At 39.9% G+C, this 27,643-nt stretch overlaps 1 protein-coding gene across 12 annotated transcripts in view; it reads right to left on the reverse strand.

Annotated features, from left to right (window-relative positions):
* L3MBTL3 (L3MBTL histone methyl-lysine binding protein 3) overlaps positions 1-27,643 on the reverse strand; it is a 158,818-nt gene that overhangs the window by 22,960 nt on the left and 108,215 nt on the right. For all 12 annotated transcript variants that reach the window (XM_008263493.5, XM_089332694.1, XM_089332693.1 and 9 more), the window contains one exon: positions 22,665-22,744. In XM_008263493.5, coding sequence (XP_008261715.1) covers positions 22,665-22,744 — 80 coding nt within the window. The remainder of the gene's footprint in view (positions 1-22,664; positions 22,745-27,643) is intronic.

The following is a 27,643-nucleotide window of genomic DNA, read 5'->3' on the forward strand; positions in this document are numbered from 1 at the left end:
CTTGGCATACAAGGATGGCTCAACATTTGCAAACTAACCAGTGTGATACATCTCATTAGAAAACTGAAGAACAGAAAGTCGAAGATGGCGGAATAGGAAGGGAGCACACTGATAGTCCGGGGAGAGATAGTTTAATAAAAGTGGAGATACTGCAGGTTCAAGGAAGAGTAGGGGAAGAAACAGCAGAAGAAACTCTTCCGGAACGCGTGATTCACACGTGATTCACAGTGGACCTGCGTGGAGAGCGTGGGAGCCCACAGTTCGGGACACCAGCGGCAGACTCAACACACCAGCGCTGGAACGCGAGGTGAGCCGAACCTCAATAGCCCGAGACACCGGCAGGCAAGCGGAGAGAGGAGACTAGAGGGAACGACCCCCGGTGGGGGGAAAGTTCACCAGGCTAACTGGAAGAGAGAAAAAAAAAAAAAAGGTGACTGGTACGGACACGGGTTTCTCTCTCTCCGCTCACCTCTCAAGGGCAAGCAAGACAAAGAGCAGGCGCCATCTTGGACATACGTCATAAGCAGAGAGACCTAAGGTCTGCACTGGCCCTGAGCCTAGCAGAAAAACCTGACTCTGGGCGGGGCGAATTAACAGGAGATTAGGACCTAGTAAATTTGTGGTGCTACTGAACTGAGACTGTGAAAAAAGAGACGGTGGGGGAGAGAACTCACGGAATTCACATGAGTACTCTCCAGAGACGCTACAATTCCATAACTTTGGCAACCCAGTGGGAGACTGAAGGAGAATTTGAGCCCACTCTGAGGGCCGAACAGATTCCCTGTGTGGTCCTTGGGAAAGAGCTTCTGATCTCTGGCTCCTGTGGGTATATCATTTGCCTGCTAACTACCTCCAACTTCGTTCAGCTGTGCAGAATAACTTCCCTTTTGAATCAAAAAAAAAAAAAAAAAAAAAAAAAAAAAGAAAGAGAGAGAGAGAGAGAGATTTACCATGCCTAACCTGGGAGTGTCACCTTTGGCACACCAAACAGAACTCTCAGGCCACACCCATCTCAAACCCTAAGGCTCCATCAAAAACAGATAGTCCACTTAATCTAGAGTCATAGTATAACAAGAAAAAGCACCACAGTGAAGAAACCAAATATCTCCAATATGCCAAATAACAAACGCAAAAACCGAGGTAATAAAAACAAGGAAGCCACCATGACGCCCCCAAATGAAAAAGACACCCCAATTCAAGATTATGAGGATGATGAGATAGAAGAAATGCAAGAAGCAGATCTCAAAAAATTGATAAGAACATTAAGAAGTTCTCAAAAACAAATTCTTGAACTACAGAAATCCTTAATGGACAAGATAGAAAATCTCTCTCGTGAAAATGAAATATTAAGGAGGAATCAAAATGAAACGAAACAACTAGTACAACAGGAAACTGGGATAGTGACTGAAGTGAAGAATTCAATAGATCAAATGAAAAACACAATAGAGAGCCTTACAAACAGAATGGGTAAAGCAGAAGAGAGAATATCGGACTTAGAAGACAGAGAACAGGAAAGGATACAGTCAGACCAAAGAAAAGAAGAGGAAATTAGAAATCTAAAACATATTCACAGGAATCTTCAGGATACTATTAAAAAACCCAACATTCGGGTTCTAGGAGTTCCTGAATGGAGAGGGAGAAAGGATTAGAAGGCCTTTTTAGTGAGATATTAGCAGAAAATTTCCCAGGTTTGGAGAAGGACAGAGAAATCCTAGTACAGGAAGCTCACAGAACCCCTAATAAACACGACCAAAAGAGATCCTCACCACGACACGTTGTAATTAAACTCTCCACAGTGAAACATAAAGAAAAGATCCTAAAATGTGCAAGAGAGAAATGTCAGATTACTCTCAGAGGATCTCCAATCACACTCACAGCTGACTTCTCATCAGAAACTCTACAAGCTAGGAGGGAATGGCAAGATACAGCCCAGGTACTAAGAGAGAACAACTGCCAGCCCAGAATATTATATCCTGCAAAGCTATCATTTGTGAATGAAGGTGAAATAAAGACTTTTCATAGCAAACAGAAATTGAAAGAATTTGTTGCCACTCGTCCAGCCCTGCAAAAGATGCTTAAAGATGTGTTACACACAGAAACAAAGAAACATGGTCATCAATATGAAAGAAGGTAAAGGAAGGAAACCAAGGAAGGAAAGCTCACAGCAAAAGATCACAGGGAATTCAAAGCATATATTAGAACTTATCTTTGGCAAATGGCAGGGCAAAGTTACCACTTATCATTAGTCACATTGAACGTCTATGGCCTGAACTGTCCAGTTAAAAGACACCGATTGGCTGACTGGGTAAAGGAACAAAACCCATCTATTTGCTGCTTACAAGAAACACATCTTTCCAACAAAGATCCATACAGACTGAAAGTGAAAGGCTGGAAAAAGATATACCATGTCAACAGAAATGAAAAAAGAGCGGGCGTAGCCATCTTAATATCGGACAACATAAACTTTACCACAAAAACTGTTAAGAGAGACAAAGAGGGGCACTATATAATGATTAAGGGATCAATACAACAAGAAGATATAACAATTATCAATGTATATGCACCTAACTACAGGGCACCGGTTTATCTAAAAGATTTATTAACGGACTTAAAGGGAGACTTAGACCCCAATACAATAGTACTGGGGGACTTCAATACTCCACTCTCAGAAATAGACAGATCAATAGGACAGAAGATCAACAAGGATACAGTAGATTTAAACGACACTATAGCCCAAATGGATCTAACAGATATATACAGAACTTTCAATCCTACAGCTAAAGATTTTACATTCTTCTCAGCAGTACATGGAACCTTCTCTAGGATTGACGACATACTAGGCCATAAAGCAAGTCTCAGCAAATTCAGAAGAATTAGAATCATACCATGCAGCTTCTCAGACCATAAAAGTTGGAAATTAGCAACTCAGGAATCCCTAGAGCATACGCAAACACATGGAGATTGAACAACATGCTCCTGAATGAACAATGGGTCATAGAAGAAATTAAAAGAGAAATCAAAAACTTTCTGGAAGTAAATGAGGATAACAGCACAACATACCAAAACTTACGGGACGCAGCAAAAGCAGTGTTAAGAGGAAAGTTTATATCAATAGGTGCCTACATCAAGAAATTGGAAAGGCATCAAATAGATGAGCTTTGAATTCACCTCAAGGATCTAGAAAACCTACAGCAAACCAGACCCAAATCTAGTAGGAGAAGAGAAATAATTAAAATCAGAGAAGAAATCAACAGGATGGAATCAAGAAAAACATTACAAAAAATCAGCCAAACGAGGAGCTGGTTTTTTGAAAAAATAAACAAAATTGACACCCCATTGGCCCAACTAACTAAAAAAAGAAGAGAAAAGACCCAAATCAATAAAATCAGAGATGAAAAAGGAAACGTAACAACAGACACCACAGAAATAAAAAGAATCATCAGAAATTACTACAAGGAATTGTATGCCAGCAAACAGGGAAACCTATCAGAAATGGATAGATTCCTGGACACATGCAACCTACCTAAATTGAACCAGGAAGACGTCGAAAACCTAAACAGACCCATAACTGAGACAGAAATTGAAACAGTAATAAAGGCCCTCCCAACAAAGAAAAGCCCAGGACCAGATGGATTCACTGCTGAATTCTACCAGACATTTAAAGAAGAACTAACTCCAATTCTTCTCAAACTATTCAGAACAATCGAAGAAGAGGGAATCCTCCTAAATTCTTTCTATGAAGCCAGCATCACCTTAATTCCTAAGCCGGAAAAAGATGCAGCACTGAAAGAGAATTACAGACCAATATCCCTGATGAACATAGATGCAAAAATCCTTAATAAAATTCTCGCCAATAGAATGCAACAACACATCAGAAAGATCATCCACCCAGACCAAGTGCGATTTATCCCTGGTATGCAGGGATGGTTTAATGTGCGCAAGACAATCAATGTGATACACCACATTAACAGACTGCAGAAGAGAAACCATATGATTATCTCAATAGATGCCGAGAAAGCATTTGATAAAATACAACACCCATTCATGATGAAAACTCTAAGCAAACTGGGTTTGGAAGGAACATTCCTCAATACAATCAAAGCAATCTATGAAAAACCCACAGCCAACATCCTATTGAATGGGGAAAAGTTGGAAGTATTTCCACTGAGATCTGGTACCAGACAGGGATGCCCATTGTCACCACTGCTATTCAATATAGTTCTGGAGGTTCTAGCCAGAGCTATTAGGCAAGAAAAAGAAATTAAAGGGATACAAATTGGGAAGGAAGAACTCAAACTATCCCTCTTTGCAGATGACATGATTCTTTATTTAGGGGACCCAAAGAACTCTACTAAGAAACTATTGGAACTCATAGAAGATTTTGGCAAAGTAGCAGGGTATAAAATCAATGCACAAAAATCAATAGCCTTTGTATACACAGGCAATGCCAGGGCTGAAGTAGAACTTCTAAGATCAATCCCATTCACAATAGCTACAAAAACAATCAAATACCTTGGAATAAACTTAACCAAAGACGTTAAAGATCTCTACGATGAAAATTACAAAACCTTAAAGAAAGAAATAGAAGAGGATACCAAGAAATGGAAAAATCTTCCATGCTCATGGATTGGAAGAATCAATATCATCAAAATGTCCATTCTCCCAAAAGCAATTTATAGATTCAATGCAATACCAATCAAGATACTGAAGACCTTCTTCTCAGATCTGGAAAAATTGGTGCTGAAATTCATATGGAGGCACAAGAGACCTCGAATACCTAAAGCAATCTTGTCCAACAAAAACAAAGCCGGAGGCATCACAATACCAGATTTCAGGACATACTACAGGGCAGTTGTAATCAAAACAGCATGGTACTGGTACAGAAACAGATGGATAGACCAATGGAACAGAATTGAAACACCAGAAATCAACCCGAACATCTACAGCCAACTTATATTTGATCAAGGATCTAAAACTAATTCCTGGAGCAAGGACAGTCTATTCAATAAATGGTGCTGGGAAAATTGGATGTCCACGTGCAGAATCATGAAGCAAGACCCCTACTTTACACCTTACACAAAAATCCACTCAACATGGATTAAAGACCTAAATCTATGACCTGACACCATCAAGTTACTAGAGAACATTGGAGAAACCCTGCAAGATATTGGCACAGGCAAAGAATTTCTGGAAAAGACCCAGGAGGCACAGGCAATCAAAGCCAAAATCAACTATTGGGATTGCATCAAATTGAGAAGTTTCTGTACTGCAAAAGAAACAGTCAGGAGAGTGAAGAGACAACCGACAGAATGGGAAAAAATATTTGCAAACTATGCTACAGATAAAGGATTAATAACCAGAATCTACAAAGAGATCAAGAAACTCCACAACAACAAACCAAACAACCCACTTAAGAGATGGGCCAAGGACCTCAATAGACATTTTTCAAAAGAGGAAATCCAAATGGCCAACAGGCACATGAAAAAATGTTCAGGATCACTAGCAATCAGGGAAATGCAAATCAAAACCACAATGAGGTTCCACCTCACCCCGGTGAGAATGGCTCACATTCAGAAATCTACCAACAACAGATGCTGGCGAGGATGTGGGGAAAAAGGGACACTAACCCACTGTTGGTGGGAATGCAAACTGGTCAAGCCACTATGGAAGTCAGTCTGGAGATTCCTCAGAAACCTGAAGATAACCCTACCGTTCGACCCAGCCATCCCACTCCTTGGAATTTATCCAAAGGAATTTAAATTGGCAAACAAAAAAGCGGTCTGCACCCTGATGTTTATTGCAGCTCAATTCACAATAGCTAAGACCTGGAACCAACCTAAATGCCCATCAACGGTAGACTGGATAAAGAAATTATGGGACATGTACTCTTTAGAATACTATACCGCAGTAAGAAACAATGAAATCCAGTCATTTGCAACAAAATGGAGGAATCTGGAACACATCATGCTGAGCGAAATAAGCCAGTCCCAAAGGGACAAATACCATGTGTTCTCCCTAATCGGTGACAACTGACTGAACACCAAAAAGGAAACCTGTTGAAGTGAAATGGACACTATGGGAAACGGTGACTTGATCAGCATAGCCCTGACTGTTAATGAACAAGTTAATACATTATCCCTCTTAGTAGTTTTTTTGTCTGTTCTACTTAATATGACTGGTTTAATTCTGTAATTAATACACAGTTATTCTTAAGTGTTGAAAATTAACTGAAATGTGATCCCTGTTAAACATAAGAGTGGGAATAAGAGAGGGAAGAGATGTATAATTTGGGACATGCTCAAGCTGACTTGCCCCAAACGGTAGAGTTAGAAACATACCAGGGGATTCCAATTCAATCCCATCAAGGTGGCATGTACCAATGCCATCTCACTATCCCAAGTGATCAATTTCAGTTCACAATTGATCATAATGAAAGGACTAAGAGTCAAAGGGAGCACATAAACAAGTCTTGTACCTGCTAACACTAACCGATGGAATAAATAAAGGGGAGAGTGATCCAACGTGGGAAGCGAGATACTCAGCAGACTCATAGAATGGCAGATGCCCTAAATAGCACTCTGGCCTCAGAATCAGCCCTAAAGGCATTCCGATCTGGCTGAAAAGCCCATGAGAGTATTTCAGGCATGGAAAGCCAAGACACTCTGGCAAAAGATCTCTGTGAGTGAGATCCCAGTGGAAAGAAGAGGTCTTCAAAGGAGGTACCTTTCTCTGAAGGGAGGAGAGAACCTCCACTTTGACTATGACCTTGTCTAAACAAGATAAGAGTCGGAGAACTCAGAGGGCTTCCATAGCCTTGGAAACTCATGACTGGAGCATAGGGAGATTACTGATGCCATAGACAGGAGTGTCAATTGGTAAAGTCAACAACAGGAGTCACTGTGCACTTACTCCTCATGTAGGATCTCTGTCCTTAATGTGCTGTGCATTGAGATTTAATGCTATAAGAAGTACTCAAACAATATATTTCACTTTGTGTTTCTATGGGGGTGCAAACTGTTGAAATCTTTACTTAATGCATACTAAACTGATCCTCTGTAAAAAAAAAAAAAAAAAAGAAATTATCAATTCCCAACTTGACTCTCACTGGGATTAAACATGACAATAGGTCTGATCTGATTTCATCATCATTTAAAAAAATCATCTATTATTTTTCACTTTATGTTTCTGTGTGGGAGCAAACTGTTGAAATCCTTACTTAATGTATACTAAGCTGATCTTCTGTATATTAAGAGAATCGAAAATGAATCTTGATGTGAATGGAAGGGGAGAGGGAGTGGGAAAGGGGAGGGTTGTGGGTGGGAGGGACGGTATGGGGGGGAAGCCATTGTAACCCATAAGTCGTACTTTGGAAATTTATATTCATTAAATAAAAGTTAAAAAAAAACTGAAGAACAAAAGCCATATGATTATCTCAATAGATGCAGAGAAACCATTTGATAAAATACAACACCCTTTCATGATGAAAAATTTAAGCAAACTGGATACAGAAAAACATTCCTCAACACAATCAAGGCAATTTACAACAAACTCATGGCCAGCATCCTATTGAATGGGGAAAAGTTGGAAGCATTCCCATTAAGATCTGGAATACCATTAGGAAAGGAAAAGAAATCAAAGGGTTACAAACTGGGAAGGAGGAAGTCAAACCACTCCTATTTGTAGACGACATGATTACAGGGAATCCAAAAGACTCCACCAAGAGACTACTGGAATCATAGAAGAGTTTGGTAAAGTGGCAGTATATAAAATTGACACACAAATCAATAGCCTTTGTACACACTGACAATGCCACAGCGGAGAAAGAACTTCTAGGATAAATCTCATTCAGAATAACTACAAAAACAATTAAATACGAATAAATTGAAACAAGGGCATCAACGATATCTACAATGAGAACTACAATATATTGATGAAAGAAATAAAAGAAGACACAAAAAAATGGAAAAATCTTCCATGTTCATGGATTGGAAGAATCAACATCATCAAAATGTCTGTACTACTGAAAGCAATTTACAGAGTCAATGTGATATTGGACATTCTTCTCAGATACAGAAAAAATGATGCAGAGATATGGAAACACAGAAGACCCCAAATAGCTAAAGCAATCTTATACAACAAAAACAAAGCTGGAGGCATTACAATAACAGATTTCAAGACATACTTCAGGGAAATTATAATCAAAACAGCCGGAGACTGGCAGAAAAATAGATGGATAGACCAACAGAACAGAACAGAAACTCCAGCAATCAACCCACACATCTACAACCAACTTATCTTTGACAAAGGAGCTAAAACCAGTCCTTGGAGAAAGGACAGTTTCTTCAACAAATGGTGTTGGGAAAACTGAATGTCTGCATTCTGGTGTATGAAATAAGACCCTTACTTTACACCTTACACAAAAATCCACTCAAAATGGATCAAAGACCTAAATTTATGATCCCATACCATTAAATTATTAGAGAACATTGGGGAAAACCTACAAGACATTAGCATAGGCAAAGATTTCCTAGAAAACACTCAAGAGGCATAGGCAATCAAAGCCAAAATTGACAAATGGGATTATTTCTCAATACTCAAATTGAGAAACTTCTACACTGCAAAATAAACACTCAGCCAAGTAAAGAGGCAAACTGCCAGAATGGAAGAAACTGTTTGTAAACTATGCAACTGATAAAAGATTAATAAACAGAATCTATAAAGAGATCAAGAAACTCAACAACAACAAAACAAACAACCCAGTCAAGAAATGGGCAAAAGATTTAAACAGGCCTTTTTCAAAAAAGAGGAAATCCAAATGGCCAACAGACACATGAAAAAATGCTCAGGAACACTAGTTGCCAGGGAAATGCAAATCAAAACCATTATGAGGTTTCATCTCAACCCTGTCAGAATGGAGATGAACAAACAACAAATGTTGCTGAGGATGTGGGGAAAAAGCTATCCAAATCCACTGTTAGTGGGAATGTGAACTGGTACAGACACTGTGGGTAACAATATGGAGATACCTCTGAAATCTGAATATAGACCCACCACATGACCCAGCCATCCCATTCCTGGGAATTTACCAAAGGGAAATAAAATCAACATTAAAATATTATCTGTACCCCCATGTTTATTGCAGCTCAGTTCACAATAGCTAAGATATGGAATAAACCCAAATGTCTGTCAACTGAAGACCTGATAAAGAAATTATGGGATATGTACACCATGGAATACTACACAGTTATAAAAAAAAAACAAAAACATGTTTTGCAAGAAGATGGATGCAAGTGGAAAACATCATACTTAGTGAAATAAGCCAGTTCCCAAAGGACACATATCATATGTTCTCCCTGATATGTGGTAATAATAGAGTTCCTAAAAGGTGAACAGCCCTTGTCTCAATTGTTGAGGAACAGTTTTTTTTTTCATACTATTTGTTGAACTATTTACTTAGTACAGGGTTAATCTTATGTGTACAAAGTTTATGTAAAATAGAATTTAGTAAAAAGTAAGAATGGGAATAGGAGAGGGAGGAGGAAGAAGGGTGGGAGTACCAGTGGAAGGGAGTATAGGACGGAAAGAATCATTATGTTCTAAATTTGCATTTATGAAATGAATAAAGTTTGTATACCTTAAATAAAAGGTTTCTGGGAAAAAATTTTTAAAATAGCAAACAAGGGATATTTTCCTTATGTTGGTACTTGGATAATGAAGAACAATGACTTGCCTCTATTATATACAGTATGGAAATCATTCATTCAGCAGTTATGTATTAAGTACTCATACTACCTCAGTAACTATGGAAGGCTTTGTAGATACAACATAGGTTTGCAGACTTTTTCAAAATAAGGAATAAATAACAATACAGTTGTCCTAAACAGAAATTTCCAAATACAAATATGACCAACACACACATCAGTTCTGATAAAGAACAGAAGTATGAAAAGTCTTGCTTTGGCTTGGGGTAGGAAAAAGTGAGGCAGAGATGAATAGTTCTTCTTAGAAGATCTTTCTGATAAAGATCATCATGAAGGAAACATCACAAGAATCAAGACTAAATCCTCAGGAAACATCTAAACCCAACATGAGGTTTCCTGATACAAGCGGATATGTCTGTTACTGTGCTGGGTGGTACTCCGTTCACACTGGACCGTTCCCATTAGGGTGCAGCAGGACCCTGACCAAGGAAGACAGGTCCTGCCACCTTCAAACTGGAATTTCACTCCACTTCCTACTTCTCCGAGCTTATACCGCACTAAGAGGGTAAGCCACAGGCTGTCATTGACCTCCTGTTCTGATTCAATTCTGCTCCTTCACTCCAGTGACAAAAACAAACAAACAAACAAAACCAAAAAACAGAATCTCCAAATGTCTTGCCTGATTTTAGTCTCAAAGCTATCTTATGCGGGAATTATCCCTAAGGTGAGGAAACTGATGATGCCCAGAACCCCCATGTTCTAAGCCACACATGACACAGCAGCAGCAGGACTAGGACATGACCCTCATTCAAAGCATAGGGCTGTGGTCTAGAGGGTCTGTTTAGAGTCTGATAAACCTGTATTTGTGGCCGTGGACTTCCCTGCCTTGCACGAGCTCTATAAGCTTAGCTAAATCAAATTAACAGTAGTGTTGTAGGGTTACATGATACCTTTGAAATGCTGATCCCAGCATTCATATATTGTCAGCACTCAGCAAATGAGAGAAATTAGTCCTATCTTGAAAGAAAAATGAAAATCAATCAATAGCCTTTTCAGGCTAATATTTCCAAAGTCTATAAAACATGTTCTTAATGTGAAAGGAAAAAATGAAGCCCAAAGAACAATGCATTTGTGAACAATTTTAAAAAATTGATTTACAATTGGTGATTAAATATAAAAGGTTGAACAATAAGTGGGTAAAATACGTACTTTCAGGAGAGAAAACAAAACAATACCTTTCCCAAGAATACAGAGAAGGAGGACAAGAAGGAAAAGGGAGGGGTGGGAGGGGACGGGGGAGTGGCAGACAGCAAATCATACTCACTTAGAGTTCCCAAAGGTCCAACTCCATAACATGGCAAGCATCTCCAAAGAACAGCTCATAATTACACATACTACACTGAATTAAACGGAATACAATGAAAAAAATGTGTCTGGAATCCCTTTGAAGGGAAAAGCGTGTTTTTGTTTTTTAAATTAATTTGCTCCAAGTCTCCAAAAAGACAAAACAGTAACACAGTCTTCACAGGCTTCTTTAACACTTAAATCCTATTGGAAGTGTAAAGAAATTTAAGTTGGCATCTTGGTTTTCCCTAAAATGAACCCTGCCTATACTGTTAGGGGCTTTGTCTTATACCCCCAAGGCCAGATCCTATATTTGAAGGGGTGCTTTTGCCACTGAGGACTGGAATTGTCAAGAAATATTAAACTAGCTCCTGCTAAACACTGTTAGAACTGAGCACATCTAACTGACTTTAAGCCTTATGCTTGAAACAGGAATTTTTGTTGTTAATTTATTTGACAGAAACACTGTATGTGTGTGTGTGTGTGTGTGTGTGTGTGTGTGTTTGGGGGGGCAGAATGGAGAGGGACAGAAAGCTCTCTCCCATTCACTAGTTTACTTCCCAAACGTTCCCAATGGGTGGCTGGGATAGGCTGAAGCCAGGAGCCAGGAACTCAAGCCAGGTCTTCCACGTGGGCCGTAGAAATCCAAGGACTTGAGCCATCATTGCTGCCTCCCAGACTCTGCACTAGTAGGAAGCTGAAATCTGATGCCAGAGCTGGGAATTGAACCCAGGCCCTCTGAAGTGGAACACTGGTGTCCCCATTGAAGTCTTAACCATGAGGCCCAAGGCCTATCCCTACAAAAGACTGTGGAAACTTCTCTGGATTTAGAAAAGCAGTTTCCACAGAATCTCGGACACAAAGCTCCAGGAAACACTGGAAGAGGAGCAATGATTTACTGATAGGAAAACTTCCTAATTCTAGTAAGGCACTCAGGAGTGCAACCTCCACCAAACAAAAATAAGACAAGAGCAAACCAACGCAGGAAATTATTGGAAAATAAAAAATGCTGTTAAATCCATGTTAAAGGCAGTGAACCAGACCTCAGAAACAAGTGGCTGAGTGAGATATTTCAACTTGAGGATTACGTTAGACAACAGGCACTGAAATACAGTTAGACAGATGGAATAAGCTCCCAGGTTCCCCAACACAGTGGGGCATACTTTAAAATAAACTGGCATATATTTTATTATTTTGAAATCACCACATAAACAAGTAAAGGAATCAGTATACATTTATGTATGTGTTGAAATATCACATACCCTTACCCCCAAAATATGTACAATTATTTTGTGTCAAAAATTTTTAAATGTTTAAGGAGATAGAAATGCTAACAACCCTCATTTGATCATTAGATGTCATATATATATCCTGAATATCACACTGTAGCCCACAAATATGCAAATTGAAATAATAACAGTAATTAAAAAGCAGAAATTGTTGAAAATAATAAAATAGTTTCACATTGGTTGGTGATAATACTTGCCTCCTCATTATGTGGCTGGGCTCTGGTAGAGCTTGCCCAGGACTGGCTGATCCTCTATGGGGATCTACTGCCAGCAAAGGCCATGGAAGCGGAACTGATGTGCAATGCTAGTTGCCAAATTAGCTGTTAGATATCTTGAATATCCCCCTTGGAGCTAATCCCAAGAATAACAGGTGTTACCAATTGAGAAAGAGACAAATGGAGCACAAATGATAATCACAGTTTACTGCAGGAAGCTTTCTGGATCTAGAAAAGACCTAGGTCTAAAAGGCTCATGACTTTCCAGGCAAAAATCATGAAAGAAGATTGAATTTAAGAGCTAGGATCATTTTTCAAAACCAGAAAGTTGGACTGAAGTAGGCTGGTTTAATCTCACATACATGAAAGTATATTTTGATTTCTTTCTGTTTCATTTTCCGTTAAGGAAACAAATACAGAAGCCAAAGAACAGGCTTCATGTGTGGTGGATGCTGTGGCAGAGCACTCAAAATGCCCATCAGAACTCAGGTTTTCATTCTTCTATTTGTTGACTGCTGATAGCTCGGAGCTGCACTGCTCCATAGGAACTGCCCTAAATCAAAGGGAGCTCCCTGCGCAAGGACAACACTCCTTCCAGGCAATATCCAAGGACTGGTGAATTCGGAGAGCCAAAGGCCTGGTTCCCTTGCTTAAATCTGGAATAACCCTGAAGCAAATGGTAGGTTGCCGTGAGCCTCAGTTGTAACTACGTTACAGCTCAACTTTTTATTCAACTCAGCTCTACTGTTATTCTCTCACTGGTGTTCTTCCAAAGAATTCTCACCAACAAACTTCCTATACACAATAATCTCAGTGTCTGTTTCCAGGCAGCCCAATCTAAGCCAGCAGGGAGAAAGATACCCACTCATTAGGATCTGACATCCCCAGTGTCACCGAGGAGCACTACTGCTGAGATCCCACAGGGCCTGCTGGGGATCTGAAGGTCCCTGGGTACAAGTGATGCTAACCAATAAACTAAGGCCTAAGCATCTCTAACACGAAAATCTGATCCAAAATATTTTGAGTGCTGGAATGTCACAAGTGGAAAGTTCTACACCTAATCTTTAGAGATAGATTGTGGACAAAATGCAGGTGAGCTTAAAATTACTTTCTGGATGTGTAAATAAGCTGTACATAAAATATAAATAAATTCTGTGTTTATACATGGGTCCCATCCCCAAGATACCTCATTATATACACGCAAATGTTACCAAAAGTACAGAATACAAAATACTGCTGCTTCCAAGCATTTTGGATAAGGGATAATTCATTTGTATAAATGGTAAGTTGAGAAAGTGAAATCTGAATCTCTTTTACAAGAAATAATACTGAAAAAAAAAAGTTGCACAAAAAGAAACTAAAGACTAAGAAGGATGTTAAACAAAAGCTGACAAAACATGATGTCATTTCAGACAAAATTACTTGTATGAAAATCTAATTGAAGTGTTTCAAAAATGTTGAGGAAGAAGGAAAGTTAAACTCATTTTAGGAGGCTAAAATTGGAAGACTAGGAAAGGAAAAAATTATAGGCCAATCCTACCTACGGATAATTTGGTGCAAAAATTCCGCAAACTTATTGCTTGATGTTTCACTCATAAAAAGTAGATAGTAAGTATGCATGTGAGATGGGTTTCACAGGCAAATAAACAAATAAGTAAAAATAAATGACAAGGAAAATCACAAAATCAAGAAGTATATATGAATTTCACTAATGTTTCTTTGTACAGAATAAGACAAAAACTCAGGTTTACCTCAAATCAAGAAAAACAGAAAACACACATAAAAAAAACTGAAACAGACACCTGAGGATGGCCAGAGATGCCTAGTATTCACCTCCTCCACAAAAAAGAATCAAAATACCGAGAAAACAGCTGCGTATGGAGGTGAATGCCCAAGGGAGAACACTGGAACTCAGTGAGGGAGACGTGGGAGCCCCACAGGACACAGGGATCTGGGATGGCAGCACAGAGAGGGGGAAAGCACACAGGAACTGCAGCCCTGGCCCCTCAGCCAGGGGGAGAATCCAGACTAAGGGAAGGCTACCCGGGAGAGCCCCAGCAAGCCCATCTCCAGGGCTGCTGCACAGTGGCCATCATCACAGGCTGGGAGGCCAGCAAGGGGAGTCCCCTGGGATACACACGACAGCCTCAGAGAAGGAATTCCGACACTTTTTCCCTGGAACTCCAGAGCACAAGCTGTGGCAAAGTGATGCCATCATGAGAAAGGAGTCACAGTGAGAATCCAAGCTGACGTAGGGGACAGCAACCCCTGCACATGCCCATCCCTGTGGCGCCCACAGACATTCCACCACGTTAGCAACAAACAAGGACTGCAACCTCTGAAACCAATGACAGCCAGCAGCGACAGTAAACACATCACCGCAGGCCGAGCAGCGCCCTGCACTACAGAGGGCAGGTGGCTTGTACAGCAGGCCGGGTCCTGCTCCCAGGACCTCACAAGCAGGCACGCACTGCCACGGAATCACATGCTCATGGGTCCTGCTGTTCCTGCCCCTACACTGGCTTTGGTAGGTACAGACAACTGAACCTGCCCGCTGCTAGTACACCCTGGACCCACAAACCTCTGCTGGGACTGAGAGGAGCGCCATTTGCTTCTATGGATGCTGCCACTGATTACAGCACAAGAAGATACATGGAGAATACACTCGGATGCACAACTAGGACTAAAGCCAAAGTAAACTCCACCAAACTGACACTCAAAGACACTACCCCACCCCCACCCCCGGCCTTTAAAGGTGACAGAGACAACAGACCCACCAGATGTATTAATACCAATGCAGGGAACCAAGAAATATGAAAAAGCAAGGCCACGGCATGCCTCAAAGACCACAAAAACACTTTATATCAGACTCCAAAGAAAAGGAGGTGGTAAGGATTCAAAAGAATCACTATAAGGGCACTCAAAAGATATGCAAGAAAATACGTCACAATTTAAAGAAATTAAGAAATCAATGCATGGTTTAAAAGAGAAATTCAGCAAAGAGAGATGCCAAAAAAGAATCAAACAGAAATCTGAAAAATGAAGAACTCTAAGTTAAATAAAAAATACAGCCGAAAAGATTCAACCACAGACCAGATTAAGCAGAGGAAAGAATATCTGAACTTGGGGACAGGTCTTTTGAAATATCCCAGTCAGGGGCGAGCACTGTGGCGTAGAAGGTTAAGCCCCAGCCTGCAGTGCCAGCATCCCATATGGGTGCCGGTTTGAGTCCTGGCTATTCCACTTCCAATCCAGCTCTCTGCTATAGCCTGGGAAAGCAGTAGAAGATGGCCCTTTAAGTCCTTGGGCCCCTGCACCCACATGGGAGACCCAGAAGAAGTTCCTGGAACCTCACTCCGGATAGGTGCGGTTGCAGGCATCGAGGCCAAGTCACTTTTAAGTGAGTCTCACTGGACTAACAGCAGATGTTTCAGCAGAACCCCTGCAAGCCGGCGGGTAAAGGAATGACGTATTCTAAGTTCTAAAAGAAAGTAATTGCTAATAGAGAATACTATATCCAGTAACAAAGTAGAAATAACACTCTGCAAGACAAGCAAAAACTGAGGGAATTCATCACCACCAGACTGGCCATAGAAAGATGCTTTTGGGCATCCTACAAACAGAAGTAAAAGAATGACAATATCATCATGCAAACATGTGAACATATAAAATCCCATAGAAAAAAGAAGAAAGGCTATTCAAAATCAACAAGAAGGGCTGGCGCTGTGGCTCACTTGGTTAATCCTCCACCTGTGGCACCGGCATCCCATATGGGTGCTGGGTTCTAGTCCCGGTTGCTCCTCTTCCAGTCCAGCTCTCTGCTGTGGCCCGGGAGGGCAGTGGAGGATGGCCCAAGTGCTTGGGCCCTGCACCCGCATGGGAGACCAGGAGGAAGCACCTGGCTCCTGGCTTCGAACTGGCATAGCTCCAGCCATAGTGGCCATTTTGGGGGTGAACCAATGGAAGGAAGACCTTTCTCAGTGTTTCTTTCTCTCACTGTCTAAATCTATCTGTCAAATAAATAAATAAAAAAAAAGAAAAAAGAAAAAAGAAATCCTTTCTTTAAAAAAAATCAAAAAGAAGTCTTTAAGAAAAATGGTAAGACTAAGCAGCACCAGTGCTGTGGTGCAGTGGGTTAACGCCCTGGCCTGAAGTGCCAGCATCCCATATGGGCGCCGGTTCAAGACCCGGCTGCTCCACTTCCTGTCCAGCTCTCTGCTGTGGCCTGGGAAAACAGCAGAAGATGGCCCAAGTCCTTGGGCTCCTGCACCCGTGTGGCAGACCCGGAGGAAGCTCCTGGCTCCAGATCGGCACAGCTAAGGCCATTGTGGCCAATTGGGGAGTGAACCATCGGATGGAAGACCTCTCTCTTTCACTCTCTTTCTCTCTGTGCCTCTCCTCTCTAACTCTGACTTTCAAGCAAAATAAATAAATCTTAAAAACAAAAAAAGGACTAAGTCATCACTTATCACTAATAATCTTGAATGGAATAAGTTTTCCAACAAAAATATCTAGACTGAATGGGTTTTAAAACAAGTTCAGCAACAAAAATTTTTCTTTATGAGTCAAGATATATGCAGACAGACTGAAAATGAAAGGATGGAAAAAGATATTTTATACAAATGGAAACCAAGTGAACAGGACAAAATAAGATAAAGTTCACAAAGAGACACTATACAATCAAGGAATCCAATCAACAACATGATATCGTAACTGTAGTGTGTGTGTGTGTGTATATATATATACACACACACACACATAATTCCGGAGCATCCAATTTTTTAAACAAACATGAATATCAGTTGAGGACTTCAACACCCCATTTTCATCGATGGACATGTCACCGAGACAAAAAAACAAATCAACAAAGAAACATCCTTAAACTACACTATAGACCAGATGGATCTAATAGACATTTACCAAACCCTGACAAATACACATTTTTTTTCATCACCACATGGAACACTCTCTATGGCAGACTATACATTAGAGTCACAAGAATCTGAACAAATAGAAAAGAATAGAAATCACATCATTTATTTTTTTATGACCAGAATGGAAAGAAACTATAAATTGACAACTAAGAAAACTCTAGGAATTACACAAATACAAGGAGACCAAATGCTTCTGAATGAACAATGGGTCACTGAAGAAATCAAAGGGAAATTTTCAAGTACTTTGAAACTAAGCAGGACTAGGAGGGAGCTTTATAGTAATAAGTACCTACATGAAAAAAATTGAAAGGTACCAAATACACAATCTAAAAGTACAGCTCAAGAAACTAGAAAAATAAGAAAACCAAAGCTAGTAAAAAGAAAAAAATGAGAAAGATCAAAGAAAACATAAATGAAAGAAAGACAAAAAAATCTAAAGTATCAACAAAATGAAGAGTTGGCTTTTTGTAAAGGTATGTAAAAATTACTTAGGCAAAAAAGGTAAGGTAAAATTTTAGCTCAACTAAGAAATAGAGAAAACTCAAATAGATAAATTTTAAGATGTTGAAAAAGATATTACAGGGGCTGGCATGCCATATAGGTGCTGGTCCACTTTCAATTCAGCTCCCTGCTAATGGCCTGGGAAAAGCAGTTCAATATGGCCCAAATGTTTGGGCCCCTGCACCCAGGTGGGAGGCCCAGATAAAGGTCCTGGCTCCTGCCTGGCTCAGCCCCAGACACTGCAGCCATCTAGCGAGTGAAACAGCAGATGGAAGATGGAAGATCTCTCTTTCTCTGTCTCTCCCTCTCTCTCTATAGCTCTTTCAAATAAATAAATCTTTTCTTAAAAAATAGAAAGATATTACAATGGACTTCACTAAAGTATAAAGGATTATTGAGGATTACTATGAACTATACAGATGCTAACTGGGAAACCTAGAAGCAATGGATAAATTTATGGATACATTCAACTTGCAAAAATTGAATCACAAAGATATAGAAAATGAGTAATGAGACTGAATCACTAATCAAAAGTCTCACTATAAAGAAAATCCCAGGACTAGATATCTCTGCTGCTAAGTTCTTTCAAATTTTTAAGGAAAAATAAACATCTTCTCAGAATAGTCCCAAAAAACAGCAAGGGAAGGAACCCTTTCAAATTCATTTATGAGGCCAGCATTCATTACCTTGATTCCAGAGAAGCAAACAACAAAAAAGAAACCTATAGACCAACATCCTTGATAAACTTGCTTTAAAAACTCTCCAAAAAATACTAGCAAATTGAATCCAACAATGTAGTGTAGAGATCATTCGTTCAGCAAGATCAACTAGGATTTATCCCAGGGATTCAGCAGTTCAGCATAATATAAAAATCATTAAGCATAATACATCATATCAACAGAATGAAGGATAAAAGTCATTTGACATTCTCAATAGATGTAGAAAAAGTATTCAATAAAATTTAACATCTATTCATGATTTACAAAAAGACACCCTGAACAAATTAGATATAGACAGAACATAGCTCAAAAATATAAAGATTATATACACAAATCCACAGCCAAATCATGGAATGGAGAAAACTGAAAGAGTTCCTCTAATATCTGGAATCAGGCAAGGATGACCACTCCCACCACTCTTGTTCAATATAGTACTGGAGGTTTTATTCAGAGCCATTAGGCAAGAGAAGAAAATAAGAGGTATATGTATAGGAAAAGAGAAAGCCAAATTGTTCTTGTTTGCAGATGACACACTACATAGGTAAAAACCCAAGGATTCCAGCAAGAGACTATTAGAACTGATAAACAAATTTAGTAAAGTCGGAGGATACAAAATCAACACACCAAAAACAGCAGTGTTTCATATATCGACAATGAACTCACTGAGAAAGAAATTATTACAAGAACTATCTTATTCACAAAAGCTACAAAAATTCTCAATGTAATTATGGATCAAGGACATGCAAATCAAAATCACAATGATACACCATCTCATTCCAATTTGAATGGCTATTATCAAGAAGACAAAAAATAACAAATGCTGGTGAGGACAGGGAGAAAAGGGAGCCCATGTACACTATTTGTGGGAATGGAAATTAATACAGCCATTATGAAGAGTAAGGAGGTTCCTCAAAAACTGAAATTAGATCTATCACTTCTGACTGTAGAAAGGAAACGAAACCATCATACCAAAGAGATATTTGCATTCCCATGTTCACAACTGTCAAGATACAGATACAAATTAGGTATTCACTGATATTGAATGGACAATGAAAATGTGGTATATATACACAATGCAATATATGGCCATAAAAATAATGAAATCCTCACATGTGCAGCAAAATGAGTGAAACTAGAGGACAGTATGTTAAGTAAAATAAGTCAGACATACCCAGCACATTCCCTCAAACATAGAAGGTAAAAAAAGTCTATCTGAACATGGACTCATGATTTTTTTTTTTTTTTTTTTGACAGGCAGAGTGGACAGTGAGAGAGAGAGACAGAGAGAAAGGTCTTCCTTTTTGCCGTTGGTTCACCCTCCAATGGCCGCCATGGCTGGCGCACCGTGGCCGGCGCACTGCGCTGATCTGATGGCAGGAGCCAGGTGCTTCTCCTGGTCTCCCATGGGGTGCAGGGCCCAAGCACTTGGGCCATCCTCCACTGCCTTCCCAGGCCACGCAGAGAGCTGGCCTGGAAGAGGGGCAACCGGGAAAGAATCCGGCGCCTCGACAGGGACTAGAACCCAGTGTGCCGGCGCTGCTAGGTGGAGGATTAGCCTAGTGAGCTGCGGCGCCGGCCATGGACTCATGATTACTGGCAGCTGGGAAAGGTGGGGGAAGAGGGATAAGAGGAAGTTGAATAGCAGGTACCAAAACTGACAAAAAGAGTAACACGTTCTAGGGTTCCACACAACAGTGCAGTGCCTGTAGTTCCAGTGATATATTATATACTGTCTACAAAGCAGGAAGAGGAGCTGGAAACTCCAAACACAAAGAGAAGATAAAGAAACAGAGAAGTTAATTTGCCTACTTTGTCACTTTACTCTGAATAACTGTGCTGAAATATTTCACTGTACCCCATAAAAATGTACAACTACCCATGTCAATCAAAACTCCTGAAGAATAAACAGAAATAGGCAGTTGAAAGAGAAAAATTCTCCACATTAATCAACCTCCATTAAGTAATATCAGAAAAAAAATCAAAATTTCATTCAGCAAATAAAATGAAAAGTTACATAGAAAATGAAAATGCTATCAAAATATTACTCCCTGAAAAGATTCAGAGTGGGGTTGGGGCCATGGTATAGTAAGTTAAGCCTCTGCCTGTGGTGCCAGTATCCCATATGGGTGCCAGTTTGAGTCCTGGCTTGTCCGTTTCTGATCCACATCTCTGCTTATGGCTTGGGAAAGCAGAGAAAGATGGCCCAAGTGCTTGGGCCTTTCACCCATGTGGGAGACCCAGAAGAATCTCCTAGCTCCTGGTTTCAGATCAACCCAGTTCCAGCTGTTGCAGCCATCTGGGGAGTTAATCAGTGGATGCAAGATCTCTCTCGCTCTCTCTTTCTCCCTTTCTCTCTCTGTAACTCTGCCTCTCAAATAAATAAATCAATTTTTTTAAGAAAAGGTTCAGAGCCTAGGTTGTATTATGAATCTATCTGAACTTCCAATTATCACTTGTCAATGATACAGGACGCTCTTACTTCACAAAAGTAAATTCTTCAGTCACTGATGTATTTATCACTAATGATAATCCAATGATGTACACACTATTTCCACATCACTTTTTCACAGGAGGAAACTGAGGCACAGACAGGCAACGTGCTTGGCCCAGAACCAGCCATATGGCCAGTGTGTGGCAGATGTGAGACTTGAATGAAGGTCGTCCTCCTAGCCTCTCCAGTAAACTTCTGCTGACAAAGAAATGCTCGAGCATTTGTCTTAAATAATCAAATGCTTGCATAGTGCTTCCTGTGTGCCAGGCAGCCCTCTAACCAAGTCACAACTGTTATCACACATAGTCCTCCTTACATCCTCATGAGGAAGTTGTGCCATTCTCAAACAGCATACAACAATCTAAATAAGCAGAGCACACGGAAAGCAGTCTACAGTGGCAATCATTAAATTCATAGACCCACATCTTCTTACAGAAAATAATAATTATCTAATTATATGTGAATCATAAATACAAGCCAAACCATGACTAAAAGAATGACTACACTGCTTAATGAAACCACTGTTAATATCTTTTAAACAAAGAGGTTGGTAAATCACTTTCTTCAATACAAATTATTTATTTATGTATTTTGAAACAATTTTGTACTTTATTGAGAAGAAAACAGAATCTATTAACTTCTTTAGTAGATAGGAAGCCATCTGGTGGCACGCCATATCAGTTTTGCCAGTAATTAACTCAGGTTAAATTATTTCATGTCTGGTGCTAAATTTTCTCATTACAGTAATTGTTCTAGGTCAGAAAAGACAGATGGAACTTCACTGTCACTTTCATGCTTTCTCGCTTTCTATATTGTTTTTTCCCCCATAAATCTTTTATTTAAGGTATACAAACTTCAAGTACTTCATAAATACTTCAAGAACATAGTGATAGTGATTCTTCCCACCATACCCACCCTCCCACCCTTCTTCCTCCTCCCTCTCCTATTCTCATTCTTATTTTTAATTAATATCTATTTTCAATTAACTTTATACACAGGAGATTAACTCTATAGTAAGTAAAGATTTCAACAAATAGTATAATAGTTTATCAACAGTTTTTTTTATTTTAAAGTATTTATTCAAGTGATTTTCTTCTCATTTTGTGGCATTAGATCAAGGCCATATTCTACAGAATTTAAAAAACATTCGGAAGCAAAGGACACCAACAATACTAAGAAAAATGTACGACAAGGACCAAAGAGAATGTCTTCCCACCCTTTATATACAATACTGTACTGACATGTGTAACAGCCAGTAAGTACTGGGCACAGATGCATCCCTCCCACTGTGAGTGCCATACTATAGTTATCCTGGACAGTTCAATTTTATTGCCTACATTACAATGAGGAACAAGGCAACCAAATGAAGTTTATCTTTAATACAAAAATAAGTGCTGTGTTCCAATTACATACTGATTACTGAATATTAAAAAAAGCATTCATCAATGAAGTGAGAATTGTATGGCTTACCTCTGGCTTCATGTGATGTCCTCATTTCATTTTCTGTTCGCTCTTCAAAGTCTTCTTTGACATCATCGGCATGCTGCTCTCTGAGAAAAACAGAGGTTTTGTTAATTGCATAAGAGAAGTGTTTTGAAAAATGGTTCATAATTGCATCCCAACAACTATCTTTCTTAATTTAAAATCAAATAGTTCCACTAAAATGTTAGAAAGGATATATAATTCCACAAGGTAATTCATACTAATATCATCTATAAAAGTTCATTAGCAATTTTCATGAACTACTCAGAAAGGAGATTTTTTAAGAAGACTTTATTTATTTATTTATTTAAGAGGTAGAGTTAGAGAGAGAGGGAGAAACAGAGAGATTTTCCATTCACTTGTTCACTAACCAAATGGCTGAAACAGCCAGAAGTGAGCTGCTCCAAAGCCAGGAGCCAGGAGCTTTTACCAGGTCACTTCCCAAATGGCTGCAATGGCTGGAACTGGGCTGATCTGAAGCCAGGAGCCAGGAGCTTCTTCTGAGTCTCCCATGTGCGTACAGAAGCCCAAGCATTTGGGCCATCCTCTACTGCCATCTCAGGCCATAGCAGAGCGCTAGACAGGACGAGGAGCAGCTGGGATATGAATCAGCATCCATACGGAATGCCAGTGCCACAGGAGAAGGCTGGCCCACTAAGTCACAGCACCAGCTCCCTCAGAAAGGAGATTTTAAAGCTAGAATGTTAAAATGAACTATTCTGGAAAATGCAGATATTGAAAAATTCAACCACAATTTGGGACATGTAGTCACAAGGAATTAATTGACTACAGGGGCTCTTACTCCACAAAAAGTGTGGGGACAGAGCTGTAACAAAAACAAATATTATACTATTACCAATAATTAGAAAGAGGACATAAGTTGAGGTGTTGAAAGAACATATTGTCTTTTCTGTAAAAGCAGTGCTGTAGTTTTACTTTGTAATTACATATTAATTACATGTTAAAACCAGCCTATAGTGCACACACTAATTTATATTATCCCTTTAAATGCTTTCTTAAAATAAAGGTCTGGGGGTCAGTGTTGTGGCACAAGGGGTAAAGTGGTCACTTGCAAGGCCACCATCCCTTATGGGCACCGGTTCAAGTTGAGGCTGCTCCACTTTTTTTTTTTTTTTTTGACAGGCAGAGTTAGTGAGAGAGACAGAGAGAAAGGTCTTCCTTCAGTTAGTTCACCCCCCAAATGGCCACAGCCGGCATGCTGCGCCGATCTGAAGCCAGGAGCAAGGTGCTTCCTCCTCCTGGTCTCCCATGCGGGTGCAGGGCCCAAGCACTTGGGCCATCCTCCACTGCCTTCCTGGGCCACAGCAGAGAGCTGGCCTGGAAGAGGGGCAACTGGGACAGAATCCGGTGCGTGCCCCAACCGGGACTAGAACCCGGGGTGCTGGCGCTGCAGGTGGAGGATTAGCCTAGTGAGCCGTGGCGACGGCCAAGGCTGTTCCACTTCTGATCCAGCTCTCTGCTAATGGCCTGGGAGGGCAGTCGAGGGTGGCCCAAGTGCTTGGGCCCCTGCACCCGCATGGGAGATCTGAGAGAAGCTCCTGCCTCTTGGCTTTAGACCAGCCCAGCTCTGGCTGTTGCAGCCTTTTAGGGAGTGAACCAGTGGATTGAAGAGTTCTGTCCCTTCCTCTCACTCACCTTCTCTCTGTAACTCTGCCTTTCAAATAAATAAAATAAACTTTAAATAAATAAAGATCTAAGACTTAAGCATGAAAAATTTTTCTTCATATTAATGTATCTAGATGCAGTACCAATTCCTTATTTCCTAAAATGCAAGAAAATGACCACTTTAAGGAAGAAATAGAGAGAGAAAAGGGAAACAAAACCTTTGACCTAAAAATTTTGTTCATGCCCAGATCTGCCGTAATTCACCTCAAAGAGAAGCAAATGGAAGCACGTGCTTGTATATTTGTGTTGCTTCATTATAGAGGCATGATCAGCTTTCATTTATCCAATTTTAACTCATGACTTCTCATTAAACTGGGCTCATATAAACCTGGGAATGTATAAACATGGATATTTATCTTTACCAAATACAACTGAATATAGACTCTATAAGAAATGTTTACTGAATTTTTTACTTCAGATTACTGAATTGATGTTGTAAATTCCATAAAATTGAAAGTGATTAAGCCCTTTGTGCTTCTCTGAGCTATGTTTTGTCACCAGCGAGTGAGGCAAAGGAAAGTGATAAATCTCTGCAGTCTATAGGAACAGGTATCATTAAACAGGTGGCTGAACAGAACCACCACAGTGAGTATTAGGATCCTAACCAAGCACATCCAGACGTGTGGAAGTGGGTAATGATGATACGGAAAGTCAGCATTTGAAGAACATACCAGGAACTAAAGGCTGACAGGTCTTCAGCTTAACACTCCTTGGAAAAACTGTACACTAAGATGTAAAGAAGCTAAGCCCAAATCCCTAGGTCAAGTACAGGACCAGGCCATGGTGGCACCAAAACTCATAATTAGTTCAACCACATCTCAATTTTCAGACTTCTTCTCTTCCACAATGAGCTACATAGCCTTGTTATACACGGTTAAAGGGAGATGTCATCTTGTGTCATAATTCTATTTTTGTTTTCATTAGTAAGTTCATGAATGAAGAATCTGAAACAATATTCTAGTCCTACATTTTGCTTTGAAATCAACAATTGTTTTCTCAATTGGGCAGCCACTATTTTTCCTGTCTGCAAAGTTAGAAATCTCATTACACTAACGCTGGCTGAATAAGTATGTGATGGATTTCTTTCTTTACACAAAAATCAAGTTCTTGTTCTGTAAGTTCAACTTTCTAAGCAAAAAAATTATTCTAGATACACAATCTGCCAATTACAGACAAAATATGATTGTATCAGAACATCAAAACTCTGGATCACAGTGTAACATACTCCCAAACACAGTACTCGGTATGCTTCTTGACAGATTTTTTTTTTCTTTTTCTTTTTTTTTTTTTTTAACAGGCAGAGTGGACAGTGAGAGAGAGACAGAGAGAAAGGTCTTCCTTTGCCTTTGGTTCACCCCGCCATGGCCACTGCAGCCGGCACGCTGCGGCCGGCGTGCTATGGCCGGCGCACTGCGATGAGCCAAAGCCAGGAGCCAGGTGCTTCTCCTGGTCTCCCATGTGGGTGCAGGGCCCAAGCACTTGGGCATCTTCCACTGCCTTCCCGGGCCACAGCAGAGAGCTGGCCTGGAAGAGGAGCAACCGGGACAGAATCCGGCACCCCAACCGGGACTAGAACCCAGGGTGCCGGTGCCGCAGGTGGAGGATAAGCCTATTGAGCCGCGGTGCAGGCCGACAGATTATTTTCTAATGGCAACCAGAAATACTTTATGCTATATTTAATATTATAATATTCCCAGATATAAAACCTTCTTGACTTGCTCTCGTTGATCAACATTTTTCATTATCAAAATTTCATTAAGAAAGGAGAAACACACTGTCTGGGCATGTGTTTTTGAATCTTAACATGGACAGAGCAGCCCAGCAACAGGGGTTACACATATGACCTTTGGAAGTGAACTGATCTGGGTCAAATTTCGTTTCTGCTACAGAACAGTTTTTACAAGACTTCAAGTAAGTTATTTAACCTCTTTAATACTCAAGTTGCATCATCTGTAATATGAAGATACTAAATCCTTTACCTCCCAGGGCATTTTGAGGACTGCATAAATCATGTATAGAAAAGTGCTTACTAAACAGCCAGGCACATAACAGGTGCCTGACACATGGCAACTCCTACTATTTACAAATTACTTATATCTTAGGATAAAATTATCTACTGATGTATATTTTCTTTAAGTAAGCTGTCTTCATTAACTATTAAAGCTGCTTTTATAGTAATGGCTCTGAGCACAGACTAAAGCCAGACTGCCAGGGCTATAATCCATGTCCACTACTGCATAGCTGTGTGGCCTGCAACCAAGAGAGGTCCTATGCCTATAGAATATGGACATAAAAACAGTACTTACACCACATAAGGCATTAGGAGGCTGTAAGGAGCTAACACAGGTAAAAGCAGCTAGCAAAGTGTCTAGAATGTAGCAATTTCTCTTGGGACTTGTGCATTTTTAAAAACCCATTCATTTTAACATTTTTTTAGCTTGGACTGAAATCCAGTCACAGTGAAATCTTACTCAAAAATACTCTTTTGGCTTTTAATTAAGACAGTGGATCCACTCAGATGGAAAACCGTATTCTTTCTGAGTCAGCAGTCTCTTTTTGCTTGTAATTACATGTCACGTTTTAGATGTCTTACTATCTTACGCTAATTATGCTTTGCAGTAAATATTAGTAGAACAAACATTAGAAGAGCAAATACATTGTAACAAGATGGCACTTGAATGTATACAGCTGTATTTCGTCAAGTCTGTTGATATTTCATTTAAAAACAATCCCTGACCAATTATGGTTCCACCAGTCCCAGTCTATTAAAAACAACATTGAAAAAAACATGAAATGGTAAGTTATTCTGTCTCAGTCAGGGTATGTTTTGATTTCAGTCACCTCTCTAAAACCCCCAAGGCAAGGAAGGAGGCAGTAGGCCATGAAATATAGGTATAACTGCATTCAGTGCCGGTTTGGAAGCTCAGACTTACTCAATCTGGCCTCAGGAACACAGCTCTTACCATCGTTTAAGTTCAGGAACCCCATTCTACAGTTTGTCTTGGTCTCAGTTCTCTTCCTCAAATGGCTGATACCAGTTTCTCAGGAGATCTGTCAGGTCTGGAAACGATCAGTGTCCCCAGCAACAAGCAGGGAAACCGGAACAGAGGTTGTTTTTGTTTGTTTGTTTTGATTTTACTTTTTTCTGTTTTGAATGTAAATAGGATGTCTCTTTGCACTTCCCCAGCATTCTCTTTTTAAAAAAAATTTCTGGGCTGAGGTGACTCACAGATAAAAGATCACAGAATAAGAATCTCAGGAGTTAGACTTTAAGCCACATT

Source organism: Oryctolagus cuniculus, chromosome 5 (genome assembly GCF_051225735.1).
Source record: "Oryctolagus cuniculus isolate XC-2025 breed Fujian yellow rabbit chromosome 5, ASM5122573v1, whole genome shotgun sequence".
NCBI classification, from domain to species: Eukaryota; Metazoa; Chordata; class Mammalia; order Lagomorpha; family Leporidae; genus Oryctolagus; species Oryctolagus cuniculus.